Source organism: Eretmochelys imbricata, chromosome 12 (genome assembly GCF_965152235.1).
Source record: "Eretmochelys imbricata isolate rEreImb1 chromosome 12, rEreImb1.hap1, whole genome shotgun sequence".
In the NCBI taxonomy this organism is placed as follows: domain Eukaryota; kingdom Metazoa; phylum Chordata; order Testudines; family Cheloniidae; genus Eretmochelys; species Eretmochelys imbricata.
Genome location: NC_135583.1, coordinates 4,998,285 through 5,016,213, shown reverse-complemented (window position 1 = coordinate 5,016,213; position 17,929 = coordinate 4,998,285). Strand labels below are relative to the sequence as shown.

General features: G+C 47.7%; 2 protein-coding genes across 3 annotated transcripts in view; one reads left to right on the top strand and one right to left on the bottom strand.

Moving 5' to 3' along the window:
- Nucleotides 1-4,562: 4,562 nt before the first annotated feature.
- Nucleotides 4,563-7,747, bottom strand: THAP11 (THAP domain containing 11). The gene has a single exon (XM_077831103.1). The coding sequence runs from the start codon at nucleotides 7,542-7,544 to the stop codon at nucleotides 6,843-6,845; it is 702 nt and encodes a 233-aa protein (XP_077687229.1). The 5' UTR covers nucleotides 7,545-7,747; the 3' UTR covers nucleotides 4,563-6,842.
- A 3,247-nt stretch (nucleotides 7,748-10,994) lies between these two features.
- Nucleotides 10,995-17,929, top strand: part of CENPT (centromere protein T) — a 39,562-nt gene continuing 32,627 nt past the window's right edge. For both annotated transcript variants that reach the window (XM_077831093.1, XM_077831092.1), the window contains exons 1-4: nucleotides 10,995-11,091; nucleotides 11,594-11,726; nucleotides 13,236-13,362; nucleotides 15,821-15,914. In XM_077831093.1, the coding sequence (XP_077687219.1) occupies nucleotides 11,595-11,726; nucleotides 13,236-13,362; nucleotides 15,821-15,914 (353 nt within the window). In that variant the 5' untranslated portion in view covers nucleotides 10,995-11,091; nucleotide 11,594. The remainder of the gene's footprint in view (nucleotides 11,092-11,593; nucleotides 11,727-13,235; nucleotides 13,363-15,820; nucleotides 15,915-17,929) is intronic.

Here is a 17,929-nt window from a genome sequence, read left to right as displayed (position 1 = left end):
TTGCACCTACTGCTGCAGGGAAGGAAGGAAGCACAACTATCAGCAGCAAGCAAAGATAATCCTTTCTCCACCAGCCCTGACTGCAGGGGGCTGTATATCATGGGTAGGGCTCCCTCTCCCTGACTGGTCAGAAGCTGCAGCTGCCTTCCACTCCATGGAGGGCAGTGCTTTCAGGGGGCAAGAAGAACCCGTCAGCTATTGAGAGGAGCGGAGCTCCAGGAGCTGTTTTGTTTGAAGATTTTGTGAGGAGGGGCAGAGTACTGATTGTGTGAGGGGCTGAATGCTGGGTGGCTTGTGGAGGGAGGAGAGAGTTGCATTGTGGGGATGTTTTGCTTCTGGGAAAACTGTTCAGACATTTCAGAGTAACAGCCGTGTTAGTCTGTATTCGCAAAAAGAAAAGGAGTACTTGTGGCACCTTAGAGACTAACCAATTTATTTGAGCATAAGCTTTCGTGAGCTACAGCCGTAGCTCACGAAAGCTTATGCTCAAATAAATTGGTTAGTCTCTAAGGTGCCACAAGTACTCCTTTTCTTTTTGTTCAGACATTGTCTCCCAAATGGTTTCCAGGCACAGGCAGATCTCGTTGCCCTTCAATTTCCAGTCCAATCTGTGGGCTGGGAGTTGCTGCTGCAGCTGGCTGGGCTGGGCTCCAGCCCTTTGATGTGAGGGAGAACAGGGGCAGCAGCAGCTGCTGCTTCCTGGTTCTGTATTAATAGTGGTAGTAGCAGAGGTATTCTCCAAAATGAGATCCAGATGGAAGACCCATTATGCTGGGTGCTGTATAAACACACTCAAGAGACAATGACTACCCTGGCGAGTTTACATAAGAATATAAGAGTGGCCATACTGGGTTAGACAACTGGTCCATTTAGCCCAGTATCCTGTATTCCAACAGTGGCTGGTGCCAGTTGCTTCAAAAGGAATGAACAAAACAGTACACAGTGGTAGCTGTGTTAGTCTGTATCAGCAAAAACAACGAGGAGTCCTTGTGGCACCTTAGAGACTAACAAATTTATTTGGGCATAAGCTTTCCTGGGCTAGAACCCACTTCATGCTTGGAGTGGAAAATACAATAGCAGGTATATTTATACATAATACATGAAAAAATGGGAGTTGCCCTACCAGGTGGGGGGGTCAGTCTAACGAGACAATTTAATTATCAGTAGAATACCAAGGTAGGAAAAATCACTTTTGTAGTGGTAATGAGGGTGGCCCATTTCAAACAGTTGGGAAGAAGGTGTGAGGAACAGTAGGGGAACATTAGTATGGTAAAATTAGGTTTTGTAATGACTCATCCACTCCCAGTCTTTATTCAGGCCTAACTTGATGGTGTCCAGTTTGCAAATTAATTCCAGTTCTGCAGTTTCAAGTTGGGAATCTGTTTTTGAAGTTTTTTTTGTTGAAGAATTGCCACTTTTAAGTCTGTTTATTGAGTGACCAGGGAGGCTGAAGTGTTCTCCTACTGGTTTTTGAATGTTGTAATTCCTAATGTCAGATTTGGGTCTATTTATTCTTTTGCGTAGAGACTGTCCAGTTTTGATATTTTTGATATTTTTGAATTTGATAGCAGAGCTGCCTCCAAAGCTAAACAGATGGAATTACCCTGCAGTGCAGGACATGGCAGCAGCTACCCAGCCTCTGGAAAGGACTGGAGCCATCTTATCTCTCCCTACTTATGCAGCAAAGTGGCCTGTGGGAGTCTAATTCTTCCTCCTCTGCCCAGGGTAGAATGGGTCACGCAGGTCCAACAATGCCACTTCCAGCTCCACTATCCCAGATCCATGCTGCTCCATAACATTGATTCAAAAAGGGTGGAAGGAAAGGACCTCCTCAGAAGCCCCCATTTGTTTGTGTATCTCATTGTATGTGCAGGAGCAGCTCAGCCTTCAGCAAACACTCCTCCGGCTCCTGCAGAAAAATGGGAACCATCCCTGTTCTGTGCAGAGGCAGCTGGGAGAACTTGGTGGGGCAGGGAGGAGCAACAAGGTTGGTTTGGGGACTTGCCCCAGTTGCGGCCATGGAGGAAGCTCTCTAGGCATGGCCCCAAGCCATACTTACCTGTGGAGCAGGATGTAGAGCTGGAAGGCACCCCACCACACAAGGCAGGGCAAGGAAGACTCGCTAGTAACCTTTTAAGAGGAACGAGATTCCAGAAAACAAACAATAGGTAATGCAGACAACCCAGGAAATAGCCCCATCACAGCCCTTCTCAGGATGACACCAGCCCTGATGCCTGCCTCCCTCAATGGTCACAGTCTGGTGTCCTGTGCCTGCGATAACATTAGCTCTCATGGGAGTCTCCTGCATCTGCACAACAACCCTACTTGGTCCCCTGGATTCTGCTACGGTTCCAGTGCCCACCCCATCAGGAGTTCTTGTCACTGAGCTGAGGCAGGTGCTCTTCAAGGAGGAACCAGAGGTTCAGAAACTGCAAGGGGGTGGGGGGGCTGGAAAGGAAACTGGGTGCAAACCTGGAATGGAAGGATTTCCAGCAGAGGAAATTTGAGAAACCCACTGAAAACTAGTTTGGAAAGAGCTCTGAGAAATATCCTGCAGGGAACAATGCTATAGTGGCTGAGAGGTTGCTGGCTAGCGGTACGTTGTAATCTCTTCCCTCCCCAGCCTAATCCCTGCATGGGGCAATACTTGTTTTTAAAACCAAAATGGGGTTAAGCAAGGTTTGAGAACAAGCTCCCAAGAGGCTTTAGACAAAATAAAAAGCAAAGATCAGCATTGAAGAGATGATATTTGTGCACTGGAACTGTAAATGTGATGGATTAAAGCAGTACTTTCTCCTTGCTGTGGGTCTGGTTGGTAATTTACCCCTTTGCTTTCTGGCCCTTATGGGTGAACTCACAGATGCAGGCTCCTAGGTGCTTATTCACTTCCCTTGCTCACAGCAGACTGATTGTAGCTACTATGCTTGAGACTCCCCAAAACTGAGGAATTGTTCTTTCAGTATGCATCACCTTGCACTTATCTTCAGGGAGAGGTCTGGGCAATTGCTCTTTAATAAATGCTCCCCTAAGAGATGTCTGATTGAACTGTGTGTTCCTCCACACCTGTCAGCTTTTCCCCAGCCCTTAGTGTAAAAACTTCTCTACTACCTTTTTAGTTTTACAGGCTGGCAATCTGGTTCTGTTTTGGTTTAGGTGGAGCCCATCTTTCTGTGTATGCGCCTCCTTTCCCAAGATTCTCCAGTTCCTAATTAACCTAAATCCCACCCTCCCAATATCATTGTCTCATCGACCATGAGACTCCACAGTTCTGCCTAACTGTGCAAGAAACTGGAAGCATTTCAGAGACTACTGCCATGGAGGTCCAGGACTTGAATCCCTTTCCTAACAGCCTAAATTTGGCCTCCAGGACCTCTCTCACTGCTACCATAAGTGTAGATGCACAAGAGGTAGCTGGGCTTATGCCAGCATTGCTTGCCTTTTATTTTCAAAAGGAAAACTGCTACTAGAACTGAACATAGCACAGGAATATAGTGAGCCAAGCCTAAGGTGCTGTGTTACAGAGCTACTGCATTACCCTCGCCCACTTACCTTCATTTTGGAGAAGTTATAGGGAAAGTAAATGTAATAAGGCAAAATCTAAAAGCAACAGCCAGTTTTGCATCTTTCTTTCACTGTTCTTTACAAATGATTCCAGGGAACTAGTTTAGGAATTTGTGGATACCACTGCCAAAAAAAATCCTCTACAAAAATTGAGCATTGAGTTTTAATTGCAGATTTGAAGAGCCCAAAGGGTAATGTGCCAGTAAGTGAAAATAATTTCTCTCAGTACAGTGGCATTTGCAAGACTCTTCACGTGCTCCCTGAACTGAAAACCAGTCCCCAAGAAAACAGGAGCACTCCTATCCTCAATTTCAATATGACAGGCAGTGCTGTGTGATCAACAACCTCAGCCCCGACACAGAATCCAGCTGAGTAAGAGACGCAGCTATTGAGCACATTAGGAAGTGGCACTGAAGCCCTGTTTGAACTCTCAGCAGAAGAGTAAGTGCAACCAAAGGGCATGAAGGCAGGTGTGCATTCAGGGGAAACCTAATCTGAACTGGAAAACATGGGCTCTATATATTTGCAACAGTGGGAACCAATAATAAAAGGTCCTCCAGGCAGTAGAAGTATTTGAGAAAGAAATGTGTCAAGTTACAATAGATAAACTTTGAGAAACCTAGTACAGGACTGAGGCTGCAGGTGTCCCACCTCCATTCCCAGCTTTCCTTAGAACCTCTCTGGAGGTAATGCTTACCTTCTCCCACAAAGATACTATGAGGCTACAGTCAGTGTGTAAGGCAGTGAGACACTTCATCTATGACATGCTCTGAAAGTACTAATTGTGGTGAGACTGCATTACATAGGATTAGATCAGATTCAACAAGTCAGTTGTTACACTCATGATGTTTGGAAGGGCACCTCAGTCTGTATTAAAGTGCACAGTGCCAAGTTGTGGTTTAGACTAGGACACTTTGCAGATACAAACTAGACTTCTGGTATTGTAAAGACAGGCCCTCGGGGCACCATTCATACATTATACAGCACTGAAATAGGAAACATAACAAAACAAAATAGACTTTATTAAAATTAGGCATGTTAGCACCTCAGTGTAACCTGGAGAAATGGAACAGTCCAGCAGTTAACCAGTCCAGCACTCCAAATAGCTGAACGTCCTGAAGTGCATTACAATGGTAGAAAAGTACCATGACTATTACAACACGCACATTCTAAACACTCTCAGGCAGCTAGGAGGCACAAATAGTCTCATTTATAATATGCAAGAAAAAGAGACGTGCTGCCTATTGTCTTGATGGAAGTATAGCTATCAAAGTGAGATCGACTGACCATGTTACATGAGTTAAATCCAACACAGTGTAGCAAGCATGTTTGCCAGTCCTTCCCCCATGAAAACTTGATGCAGTTGTGACTTGCACTGAAGTCTGCACATTAGGTAGCTGCAGTCTGAGCCAGATTGGAAAAATAAATTAAAAATGAAATTATACATATTTTTAGTACATGAATAGATCTCTCATCTTCCTGATCAACCAGCCAAGTCAATAGACAAGAGAACTGACCCACTCATCATAGTATCAGTTGCACCTACTGAAGTCCAGCTTAGCTGTCTGGATACTGAATGGCAGCTGGGCATATGCCCACTCCTGTAAATCACCCATGCAGCCTTCAGAATCAGTAATGCCAGCTACGGGGACAGACTGGACAGTTGGCCAGCTAAAAGTTAGTCAGTGTTACAAAGATTTCAGTACTTCCCAACTAAAGATGATTTGTACATTTAGAAAAGGTGTATAAAATCTAGTAAAATCTGCAGCCCAATCCACTCTGGAGTGTAATGTACTCTAATTACAAGAGAAAGACCTTAAAATCCCAAACCTGTAGTTAATCAATTTAACTCCCCCCACACTTGGCTGAAACACAGAGTCTGGGCATTTTCTGATGTAATTATAGGGCACGCTTTTGGTGAATTGTTCTTTCCTAAAGCATATCACTGTTCAAATGCAAAGCATTAAATATAAGCATCAAGGTGGAGCCATTCAGGTGTATCAGACCCCCAGGAGCACTGAGTTACCAATTTCACTGGCTTTCTAATAATAATCTGAAAGTTACTGGAAGCTCAATCCAAGCTGTGGTAGTGTCACCTCTCTCCCCCCACAATTTTTCTGGACAGTTTTGTTTTATTGTCCACACTGGCTAGTTCCAGAGACAGTGCAAGAATCCCATATGGATGGGTTATAATGCTCCTCAATCCTGGAGCAATGCCAGGATATAATCCAAACCTAGTTGTGCCAAGTAGATTACAAGCAAGCAACAAGGATTTGCAGAGTCACTGGAGACTAAACTCATTTCACTTGTGATCTAAGCCAAAATGTCAACCAAGGTCTTTGTGAAAAAGCTAGGGTTTTAAAGCCCAGTATGCCTCTTAGTTATATTTGAGGAGTCAAATGTTTAAGCCAATGAGACAAACTGTAGCTACTGAATGCGAACAAGGAATGAAGCCAGTATACCAGATCAGAATAATCCTTGTCATTGTCAAGAGCATCAAGGCATCTGTAAATCTGTAACAACTACAGGTGTAATGAAAAGAGAAAGCAATGACTACACCATACAGTAGCACTCTTTAGTTTGAAGGGATTCTTTCACATGTGAAATGGCAGTCTCTAACGGCATCAGTAATTTACTGAAGAAACATCAGCCTGACAGGGCTTCTAAAGCTTTCTCATGTCTTTGCTTAAGGAGGCCAAACAGAACACTGGTTTTCACTTCTACGGAGGACACTACACCAGTCATGGTTTTAAACATGCTTTGGCAGGGAGCAGCATGACTGCTACCCAAGTTAACGTTGTACCAAGTTTCGTTCAGTTGCTGATGCTCATCGCCCTACATCCACTTAGTGGTAACATGGGTCCCTTCTAGAAAAGTTTTGCAAATGCTGTCACAACGCAGGGACAGCTCCTCCTGAACCAGCAGCACTGGGAGACCTAGCGCTGAGAGGGCACTGGCTGCCACCTACATTCGAAGCATGGTGTCACAGACACCCACCAGGACATGGGGCTGGAAATGCAGGGGCAGCCAGTGTCCCCTCCCCACTCCAGTACCCAGTGGTGCTCAGGTGGGTGGAGCTGGCACAGCCAGGATGGAGAGAACAGAGCCCTGGTGATGGCTCCCATGAAGAGGCTGGCAGTCAATGAGTTTATCCCCGCGTGACCCTGCACAGGCTGCGTGGGCTTGTCCGTGGGCGGGCACTGGGGCCGTGATCAGCAGGCTGGGCCGGGCAGCTCACGGGCTGGGCCGCCAGGACCCCACAGGCCGGGGATGTCGGGCTCTCAGAGGCCGGGCCGCTTGCGGGCCCCGGCGCTGGCGGCGTGCAGCAGCCGGTCCTTCTCGCGGATCTCCTCGCGGAGCTGGGCCTCGGCCAGGCGCAGGCGGCGGATGCTGCCCTTCATCTCCTTCATCTTCACCTGCAGCAGGGCGATGATGTCCCGCTGCTCGTTCAGCTTGCGCAGCAGCTCCTCAGCCGTGGTGCCCGACGACAGCGAGTACGAGTGGTCCGCGGGGCCGCCCTCGGCCGCGCCCTCCTCGCCCGCCAGCCGCGCCGGCGCCTCAGGCCCGCCGAGCTCCACCTGCACCGTCAGGTCGATGGGCTTCACGTCCTCGGGGCCGGGCGGGGCCGGGCCGGGCTGCGGCTCGGCGGGCAGCGCCAAGAGCAGCGCGGGCGCGGCGGGCGCCGGGGCGGGGCGGGCGCGGCGGGCGCGGGCCCCCTTGCGCTCGTTGACGCCGCGCAGCGGGAAGATGGTGGGCACGCGCACCAGGTAGGACTTGCGGCCGCCCGGGAAGTGCTCGCTGCACACGCGGTGGCCCGTGGTGGGCTGGAAGGTGCTGAAGCAGCCGCTGACGCCGGCGCGCGAGACGTTCTTCAGCCAGAGGCGCCGCAGCTCGGGGTCCTTGGGGAAGGTGTAGAAGTGCAGCGCCTTGTCACGGTGCGAGTTGTTGTAGCAGCCCGGCACGCAGCACGTGAAGCCCGGCATGGCCCCGCCGGCCGGCCGCGGCCGAGAGCGCCCCGGGAGGGACTACAGCTCCCACAAGGCCGCCGCGCCCGCCGCCCCAGCGCCGCCCGCCGCCGCGGAACCGGAACTACCCGCCCCACAGTGCCGCGCGCCGGACTGCCCGCCCCACAGTGCACCGCGCCTACAGGGCGCCCAACTCCCCGCCTCGCAATGCACCGCGCCGGACCGCCCGCTCTGCAGTGCAGCGCGCCGACACTGCGCCGGACTGCCCGCCCCACAATGCACCGCGCCTAGACTGCCCGCCCCACAATGCACCGCGCCTAGACTGCGCAGGACCGCTTACCCCCAATGCACCGCGCCGGACCGCCCGCTCTGCAGTGCAGCGCGCCGACACTGCGCCGGACTGCTCGCCCCACAATGCAGCGCGCCTAGACTGCCCGCCCCACAATGCACCGCGCCGGACTGCCCGCCCCACAATGCACCGCGCCTAGACTGCCTCCCCACAATGCACCGCGCCTAGACTGCCCGCCCCACAATGCAGCGCGCCGGGAGCGCGCCGGACGGTCCGCCCCACAATGCAGCGTGCCTAGACTGCGCAGGACCGTTTACCCCCCAATGCACCGCACCGGACTGCCCGCCCCACAATGCACCGCGCCGGGAGCGCGCCGGACAGTCCACCCCACCCCACAATGCACCGCGCCGGACTGCCCACTCCACAGTGCAGCGCGCCTACACTGCGCTGGACTGCCCGCCCCACAATGCAGCGCGCCTAGACTGCCCGCTTCACAGTACACCGCGCTGGGAGGGACAACAGCTCCCACAAGGCCGCCCCGTGCCCGCTGCCGCGGAACCGGAACTACCCGCCCCACAGTGCAGCGCGCCGGGAGAGCACCGGACTGCCTGCCCCACAATGCACCACGCCGGGCGGCCCGCGCCACAATGCACCGCGCCTAGACTGCGCAGGACTGCTTACCCCACAATGCACCGCGCCTAGACTGCGCAGGACTGCTTACCCCACAATGCACCGCGCCGCACTGCCCGCCCCACAGTGCACAGGGCCTGGCAGCTCCACAATGCACCGCGCCGGAGTGCCTGTCCCGCAGTGCACCGAGCCTGCCAGCCCCACAGTTCGGGACTGCCCGCCCCACAATACACCGCAGCGGGACTTCCCCGAATTGACGGCCCCGCAATCCACCGTGAGGGGATCGGCACGGATTGGCCGCCCCACAGGGCGGAGGGCAGGGACTGCCCGATCCACAATGCCCCGGCCCGGACCCCCACAGCCAAGAAACTGCCTGCCCCACAATGCACTGTCGCTGAGATGAGACCCTGTGGAAGTACAGAAGATAAACTGGTGTCATAGGGGCATATGTGTGAGAGAGACAGGCAGGCCCAGTGGTTGGGGTTCAGGTCCCTGCTCTCCTAGAGAGTCCCTGTGTGATGCCATGCCATTCAAACTGTGCCTCAGTTTCCCATTGGTAAGATGGGGGGTGATGTTGCACCCGCTGTGTTGTAGAGAACTGCTAAGACTAAATAAACGTTAAAAGAAAAGGAGTACTTGTGCCGATGAAGTGAGCTGTAGCTCACGAAAGCTTATGCTCAAATAAATTTGTTAGTTTCTAAGGTGCCACAAGTATTCTTTTTCTTTTTGCAGATACAGACTAACATGGCTGCTACTCTGAAATCTGTCATGAAATAAATGTTGTGAGCCACTCAGATACTGCAGCGATGGGATGTAAACATTCCAGAACAAATTGGATGTAGAGTCACAACACATCAGGCAACTATGCAACGTACCTGCTGTACTGCATCGAAGGACTTCCATTCATAACCCACAATGCACTGCATCCCTGAAACTCCCTTCCTGAGCGGGAGCTAGGCAGGCAGCTGAGCTACATAACCCACATTGGCCAGGGCATGAAAGACAGGTGCAATCTGGCAGTACAAACCACCTCCCCTTTATCCAAGCATCCTGGTCCTAGGGGTGGGGCAGCATTCCCCAGAGCTCAACAGGGACAAAGACAGTGGGCAACCCAGTCCCACAGTATACCTTGTCTATTCAGATCTATGCCTCCCACTGCACCCACATATAAAAATGTTTCCCAGAGAGTGCACCTTGCCCAAACAGAACTACATTTCTCTGGAAGTACTATGCTTTTTGGAATTGTTGGCAAGTGGAATGTGTCTCTGACAAAGCAATGCAGAAGGTTTACAAACAGACTACTAAGTGTTTCATAGTCTCATAGTAAAGCATAGGAAAATGCAGAGAAGCCTGTGCTCTGCAAAATAGTTCTTTATCATTTGCACCCATTATTTGAGTTCTGTCTTTCCTAAACAGACCTGTGCTCTGATTGCTGAGGAAGATATATACCTTAAACTGTGTAGACCTTTAACAACACATGGTGGAGTTCCAGAGGAGGAGTACAAAGGAATTGGTTTAATTTTTCTTACGTAAGGCTCAGCTTCCAAAACTTTGAGAAACACTGGACCTAGTTTTAGAGTTCAGATGATCCCCATGTCCTAACATAAAATGCCTGGGCTGGGATGTATGGTGACCCTTGTGGACAGAGCCGGCTCCAGGCACCAGTGTTCCAAGCAGGTGCCTGGGGCGGCAGTCCGTGTGTCGTTAAGGCGGCCTGGTTTTTTTTCGCCACAGGGGCAATGCGGTGGCAGCTTGTATCTTCACAGTCCTGCGGTGGCAATTCAGCGGCAGCCGCCTTCTTCGGCTGCCTGCGGCAGCAATTCAGCAGCAGCTCCCTTCTTCAGGTGGCAATTCGGCACACTGCTTGGGGTGGCAAAAAGCGTAGAGCCGGCCCTGCCTGTGGATTAACTTCCCTCGCTCTTCCTCAATGATTTCCCCATACCTTTTGTTTCTGTTCTTCAAAGTGAACTTTTAAAAATGGTATGAGTGTGATTGTCTCTCCCAGATCAAATATATCCTATTTACAAGAAAACAAATTTGTTTTCTAAGTACCATCCATGCAAACTTACTGACATAGGTGATCCGTGTGGGGCTAGTCTGAAACCAAGTGTAGAGAGGTGTAAAGTGCAGAAGTAGGGCTCAGAGCCCCTGAAATGTCAGCACTTTCAGTAGTGGTGCTGTTGTGGGTCCCCCAAACACAAGTGGAGAGATCCAAACTACAAATGTGAACTCCAGAAGAACAGCAGGAGAGGCTAGGCCAAAGAAGCTGGGTCCCCCCCAAAGTGGGTGGGCGATTTTTTTGCTCTACCTAATTACTTAGCTTGGAGGGGGCAGGTGTCAGTGTTTGAGGCAGCTTGCACCCACCCCCAAGTCACATTGTGGGGGAGGGCAAGCTAAAAGCTAGAGAGAGGCTGCCCTGCCGCGGGGCTAGAACTACCACTCCCAGCAGACACCGCATGGCGTCAGGAACTACCACTCCCAGCAGTCACCGCGTGGTGGGCCTGGTCGGGAGTTCTCGCGAGGTTTCGCTTGAATCGGCAGGCGGGAGGAAGAGCTGCCCGGTGCCGTTGGGCAGGGCTGGGCTCGCGCGGGGGGAACCGAACTCGGAGCTTCGCACCTCCCCTTGGGGCGTGAGGAACCCGGCGAGTAGGTATCGGGGCCGCCATCCCCAGAGCGGTGGGGGCGGCTGGAGGGGAGCACTAGTGCCGACGGGGGCGCTCTGAGGGAACCCCTGGTGCCCACGAGGGGGGCTCAGTCCCCAGGCTCAGCTATGGGGGACGGGGCGGAGGGAACCATTAGCGCTTACGAGGGGCGCTCTGCCCCCAAACCGAGCCACGGGGGGGGGGGGGGAGGTGTCCTCGGGGGGCCACCTCCCCCTCCCATGACTGCGCCCGGTGGCAAAGACCGTCCCCGTCCCCCCCCCCAGCTGTGTAAGGCTGGGCCCCATTGCTCTGTCCAGCTTTTTACTCCCCTGGTCTATTGCAGCTTGTAGAGCCTGCATCAGTCCCGCCCCCCAGGCCCCTTTTGGGGCAGCGCTTCCATGATACCCCACCGTCCTGAGCCTGTCCCCACCCTGCTACCCCACCGTCCTGAGCCTGTCCCCACCCTGCTCACTGAACAGCGTGTGCTTGCCTGTGTGTTTTTGCAGCATGTCGGACACCAAGACTTCCCCCAGGACCAGGAGCTCTACCGGAGTCGGTCAGCAGGCTGGGGCGGCATCCCCCTCGATGGCCCTGCGCCATAAAATGAAACAGAGGGTCCAGCAGTCCGTGGGGAGAAAGGTACCATTTGCTCCTCTGATGCTTTGATATCACCTTGGGATTTTCTGACTCTGAACCTATACGTACCTACATAGAAACCAAAAATCCGATGATAAAACAATCTTCAGTCTAGCAGACAAAATATAACAAGATCCAATGTATGGAAGAAGTTAGACAAATTCAGACATGAAATAAAGTGCAGATTTTTAACTGTGAGGGTAATTAATTATTGGAACAACTTACCAAGGATGGTGGTGGATTCTCCACTATTGGAAACTTTCTAAATTAAGACTTGATCTCCTTCTACAGGATCTGCTCTAGTTCAATCAGGAATTAATTCTGGGAAGTTCTATGCCTGTGTTAAACAGGACCTCAGACTAGATGATCATAATGCTCCCTTGTAGCCTTAGAACCTGTGCAATGGAGCATAACTGAGTTCACACAGTGGAGCTGTAAGACATAAGTCTGTTTGCCTGCCTGAGGCAGCATTCAGGTGGTGGACTGTCTGGTTTTTAATACAAGTAGTTAAATGGTTTAAATGAGTACAGATGATTTGAAACAGGGTTTTCAGCTCTTTTCTATTCTTTTTCAGTAGGAGACTGATCAGTCACACCAGCTAAGCAGTGTTTTGCTTTCCAAGATACATTATCTGATAGAAGCACAGTTCTGATTGTGCAATACTCTCTTTTTCCAGCAATAAAAACTCAACTACTTGATAATGCTGCTGCTGCATCACTTTCTTTGGTAATAGCAGAGTTCTTCAGTCTCTGCTTTGCAGATCTGCTCTCAAATATACTGCCCTTCTTATTAATAATATTATTTCTACTGCCCTAGCACATTGAAATCAGGGTCCCACTGTGGTAGGCCCTGTACAAACATAAAGAGATGATCTCTGCCCTGAACAGCTTACAATGTCTAAGGCAAGAAACAACAGGTGGGTATTGCATACAGATGGGAGAGCAGTAGGAAACAATGTTTTTTGTACATTATTAACTAGTAAATGCTGGAGAGGCAGGAACTCAACAAAAAAAGTAAGTCCTACATGCCTGGATCTTCCCAATTTCACACCTCTAAGGAGAACAAAATACTTGAATCCATCATGTGGATTGGAGAGCAACATTTTTGGTCTCATTTAGCTGTTCAGCTTGATTGTGCTCTTTTATTTTTCAGATATGGCTTTTGTGGGATGGGAGGGAGGTGGCTCATGAAATGGAGACACCCATTCATAATTAGAGCCATGCATAGTGTCTGTTTGTCTTTAGGTGATTTAGGACTGAAGACAGTCCATCATGGTAAAGTGAAATGCAAACGTTGCTAAAGAGCAAATGGAGGATGGTATTTTTTGGGAACCAAAGAGATAGGTAGTAGGATCTCTGATCTGAGGAAAATACTCCATACAACTGTGTGGTTGGAGGCTTTAGCTAGAATAACTTTCACCAGAAGATATGTCCTTAACACTTTTGCTTCTAAGGTTCAGGTTTGTTGCTGAAAATGAGAGCTTGAGTTGGCCGTCTTTGATTTCTCTTCTAGCACTTGTCTGATCCAAGGAGGCAAAGCATTTCTGACAAAACCTCCCTGTCAAAGAACAGACCAACTATTCTCCCTGATCTTGATAACGATACGCCAAGGGTGGTGCTTAGAAGAATCATCCAGACCCGTAAGTCGAAAATCCTTCTCCAGGAAGGCAGACAGTGGTGAAACAATTCTTTAAAGGATATGGGGAGTGGGAGTTGGTTTGTAATCTTTGATTACTCTGTTGCGCAGAGGAGGAATTCAGACCATTTTGTGATTCCCTCATACAAAAAGGTAGGTATCAGTGTATTGCAGCTGAAAGTGTCATGCAAGAAGTGTTCACTTTCAAGATAGTGTATGTTTCACCTTTGCAAACATGGAAGAGAATTTCTGCCACCCTATCTTTTAGTATCAGAACCACTGGACATGCATAGAAATGGTGCCTTAGCCTTTACAGCTACACTAGAATTTTCTAAAAAAAATTTAAGGCTGTCAAGCAATTAAAAAAATTAATCCTGATTAATCACCCGATTAAACAATACTAGAATACCATTTATTTAAATATTTTGGATGATTTCTACATTTTCAAATATATTGATTTCAATTACAACACAGAACACAAAGTGTACAGTGCTCACTTTATATTTTTATTACAAAAATTTGCACTGTAAGAAAGAAACAAAAGAAATCATATTTTTCAATTCACCTCATACAAGTACTGTAGTGCAATCTCTTTATCATAAAAGTTGAACTTACAAACGTAGAATTGTGTAAAAAAAAAAAAAAAAAAAAAAAAATGCACTTGAAAACAAAACAATGTAAAACTTTAGAGTCTACAAGTTCACTCAATCTTACTACTTGTTCAGCCAATCACTCAGACAAACAAGTTTCAGAGTAGCAGCCACGTTAGTCTGTAATCGCAAAAAGAAAAGGAGTACTTGTGGCACCTATGAGGTGTATTGCACTACAGTACTTGTATAACGTGCCACAAGTACTCCTTTTCTTCAGACAAACAAGTTGGTTTACATTTGCAGGAGATAACTCTGCCTGCTTCTTGTTTACAATGTCACCTGGAAGTGAGAACACGTGTTTGCATGGCACTGTTGTAGCCAGTGTTGCAAGGTATTTATGTGCCAGATGCACTAGAGTCCTATGCCCCTTCATGCTTTGCCCACCATTCCAGAGAACATGCTGATGACGAGTTCTACTTGATAACGATCCAAAGCAGTGCGGACTGACACATGTTCATTTTCGTCATCTGAATCAGATGTCACCAGCAGAAAGGTTGATTTTCTTTTTTGGTGGTTCGGGTTCTGTCGTTTTTCACATTGGGCTGTGTTCTTTTAAGACTTCTGAAAACATGCTCCACACCTCGTCCCTATCTCAGATTTTGGAAGGCACTTCAGATTCTTAAACCTTGGGTCGAGTGTTATATCTGTCTTTAGAAATCTCACATTGGTACCTTCTTTGCATTTTGTCAAATCTGCAGTGAAAGTGTTCTTAAATCGAACGTGTGCTGTGTCATCATCCAAGACTGCCATAATACGAAATATATGGCAGAATGCTGGTAAAACTGAGCAGGAGAAATACAGTTCTCCCCCAAGGAGTTCAGTCACAAATTTAATTAATGGATTATTTTTTTAACAAGCGTCATCAGCATGCAAGCATGTCCTCTGGAATGGTGGCTGAAGCATGAAAGGGGCATACAAATGTTTAACATACCTGGCATGTAAATACCTAGCAATGTTTGCTACAAGAGTGCCATGTGAACACCTGTTCTCATTTTCAGGTGACATTGTAAATAAGAAGCAGCAGCATTATCTCCTGTAAATGTAAACAAGCTTGTTTGTCTTAGTGATTTGGCTGAACAAGAAGCAGGACTGAGTGGACCTGTAGGCTCTAAAGTTTTACATTGTTTTGTTTTTGAGCAGTTTTATGTAACCAAAAAAACTACGTTTTTAAATTGCACTTTACTTCAGTATTTGTATGAGGTGAATTAAAGAAATAGTATTTTCCATCATTTTTACAGTGGAAATATTAGTAATAAAAATGAGCACTGTACACTTTGGACTCTGTGTTGGAAATTGAAATCAAATATTTGAAAATGTAGAAAAACATCCAAAATATTTAATAAATTTCAATTGGTATTGTTTAACAGTGCGATTAAAACTGTGATTAATCGCGATTAACTTTTTTAATCGTGCGAGTTAACTGCAATTAATCGACAGGCCTAAAAATTTTCACTACTGCCAACTTTGGATCAGCTGCACTAGAATATGGGTTGCCAGCTGCTGCCTGAGGGTTTTTTTTTTTTTTTTTTTAATGCTACTAATCATAATGAAACCTAGCCAGCAGAAAGCCTTGCTGCAAAATTAATTGTGAGCTTGCCATGGAGTATGCAGGTCTCACTTGGGGAGAACTGATTGGCATCTACTCCTATTCTGCCTCCACTGTGGCATCCTAGACAATGAATAAATATTTTATCCTAGTTTAGAAATAGGAAGACGGTAACCTGACGAAAGAGTGGGGTACCCATCATTGCACTGCCATATTAACTTTCTTACTAGTTTAATTTGTGGAAACGAAGTACTCTCTGTTGACAGAGCCACAAGTTTCACCTCTGGTTCCTAAAATGAGTGAGACCAAAGAACCTGAAGAGCCTGGATCACAGCCTCCATCTGAGAGAATTTCCAGTGGGTAAGTAGTTTCCTGTCAACTTGTTAAGTATGGATAGAGTTCCAGCTTCTATCGCGGGGGGGGGTCGGAGTTTCTTGACCTTATCTGATTTAAATGGCCAGAATTTCAATGTACTGCACAACCACTTCAAAAATATTGGTGTAAATGTCTTTAATACATTAGCCTTAAATCTCTGGAGATGTAATTCTTTAGAATAAAAATAGGAAAGATGTGGGAGAGAAGGGGCTGTCCCATCCCAGTACAGTATAATTTACTGACATGCTTTATTTCTTCATATCCTTATTACTTAGTTGGTTTGTGTCTGGGAATTTGCCTAGAACGTGTCAGTAGTGATCGTGGAGATTTCACATAGACTGGTGCAAAAAAAAAATCATCTTGCAAGTTGCATTTTCACTTTGGGCCAGATTGGTTCAGGAGGTGCTCATCCTGCAAAGGGCAGGGAGTTCTAAAAGACCACCTAGTGCCAGGCAATGGCATGCGGTAGATGAAGGCTTTAAATGCAGATGACTGCTTGAAAGAGAGGTGGACTGATTTGAATTAGGAGATCTAAATCACCTCTTTTTATTGTTTTGTTTGTGTTTTCTCCTTGGTTAGCTGGTATGAGGCCATACCATGTTCAGACTATTAGCTGTCTGCTTATCCAGATGTCTCATCTTAACATTAGGTGTAATTTTATACTTCTAACTTAGACATTAATTTATTCACCAAAAAAATCTTTATTTACATATAAATAAAAATGCCTTTTTCAGTTCTAGATACTCCTCTTAACACATAAAAAATACCCAAACATCATACAAACTATTAAAACTGTTCCTATTAAGAATGAAAAGGATACAATCATCTTACAAGCTTCGCTTCTGTCTGAAAACTTTTTACATACTGTTGTTACAAGAAACAGCTAAGATCACTGCAACTGGTAGATAAGGGAGAAAATACATTTGTGCAGTTGACAGCATTTTGTGTTTAATCACTTTCATTGTTTCCCTTATATATTTATTCGTTTCCCCCAGTTTGTGTGGGTTATTCACAAAACAGGGAAAGAAATTGTTTAAAAAATTAAAATGTGATTGCAAAACCACAAAAATTGGCAGGGGAGTTGGACAGGTGCAGTTCTAGAAACTACTAACTATTCTCCTAAAATAAACATATTTAGGCTTGTGATTCCAGGATGCAGGCTGAAATGAACTCTTCAGTAAGTAACTGCTAGACACTGCATTGCTTCTGACATTGTAACTATAGAATCATAGAATATCAGGGTTGGAAGGGACCTCAGGAGGTCATCTATTCCAGCCCCCTGCTCAAAGCAGGACCAATCCCCTAAATCATCCCAGCCAGGGCTTACTCAAGCCTGACCTTAAAAATTCCTAAGGAAGGAGATTCCACCACCTCCCTAGGTAATGCATTCCAGTGTTTCACCACCCTCCAAGTGAAAAAGTTTTTCCTAATATCCAACCTAAACCTCCCGCACTGCAACTTGAGACCATTACTCCTTGTTCTGTCATCAGCTACCCCTGAGAACAGTCTAGATCCATCCTCTTTGGAACCCCCTTTCAGGTAGTTGAAAGCAGCTATCAAATCCCCCCTCATTCTTCTCTTCTGCAGACTAAACAATCCCAGTTCCCTCAACCTCTCCTCATAAGTCATGTGTTCCAGTCCCCTAATCATTTTTGTTGCCCTTCGCTGGACTCCCTCCAATTTCTCCACATCCTTCTTGTAGTGTGGGGCCCAAAACTGGACACAGTACTCCAGATGAGGCCTCACCAATGTCGAATAGAAGGGAACGATCACATCCCTCGATCTGCTGGCAATGCCCCTACTTATACACCCCAAAATGCCATTGGCCTTCTTGGCAACAAGGGCACACTGTTGACTCATATCCAGCTTCTCGTCCACTGTAACCCCTAGGTCCTTCTCTGCAGAACTGCTGCCTAGCCATTCGGTCCCTAGTCTGTAGCGGTGCATGGGATTCTTCTGTCCTAAGTGCAGGACTATGCACTTGTCCTTGTTGAACCTAA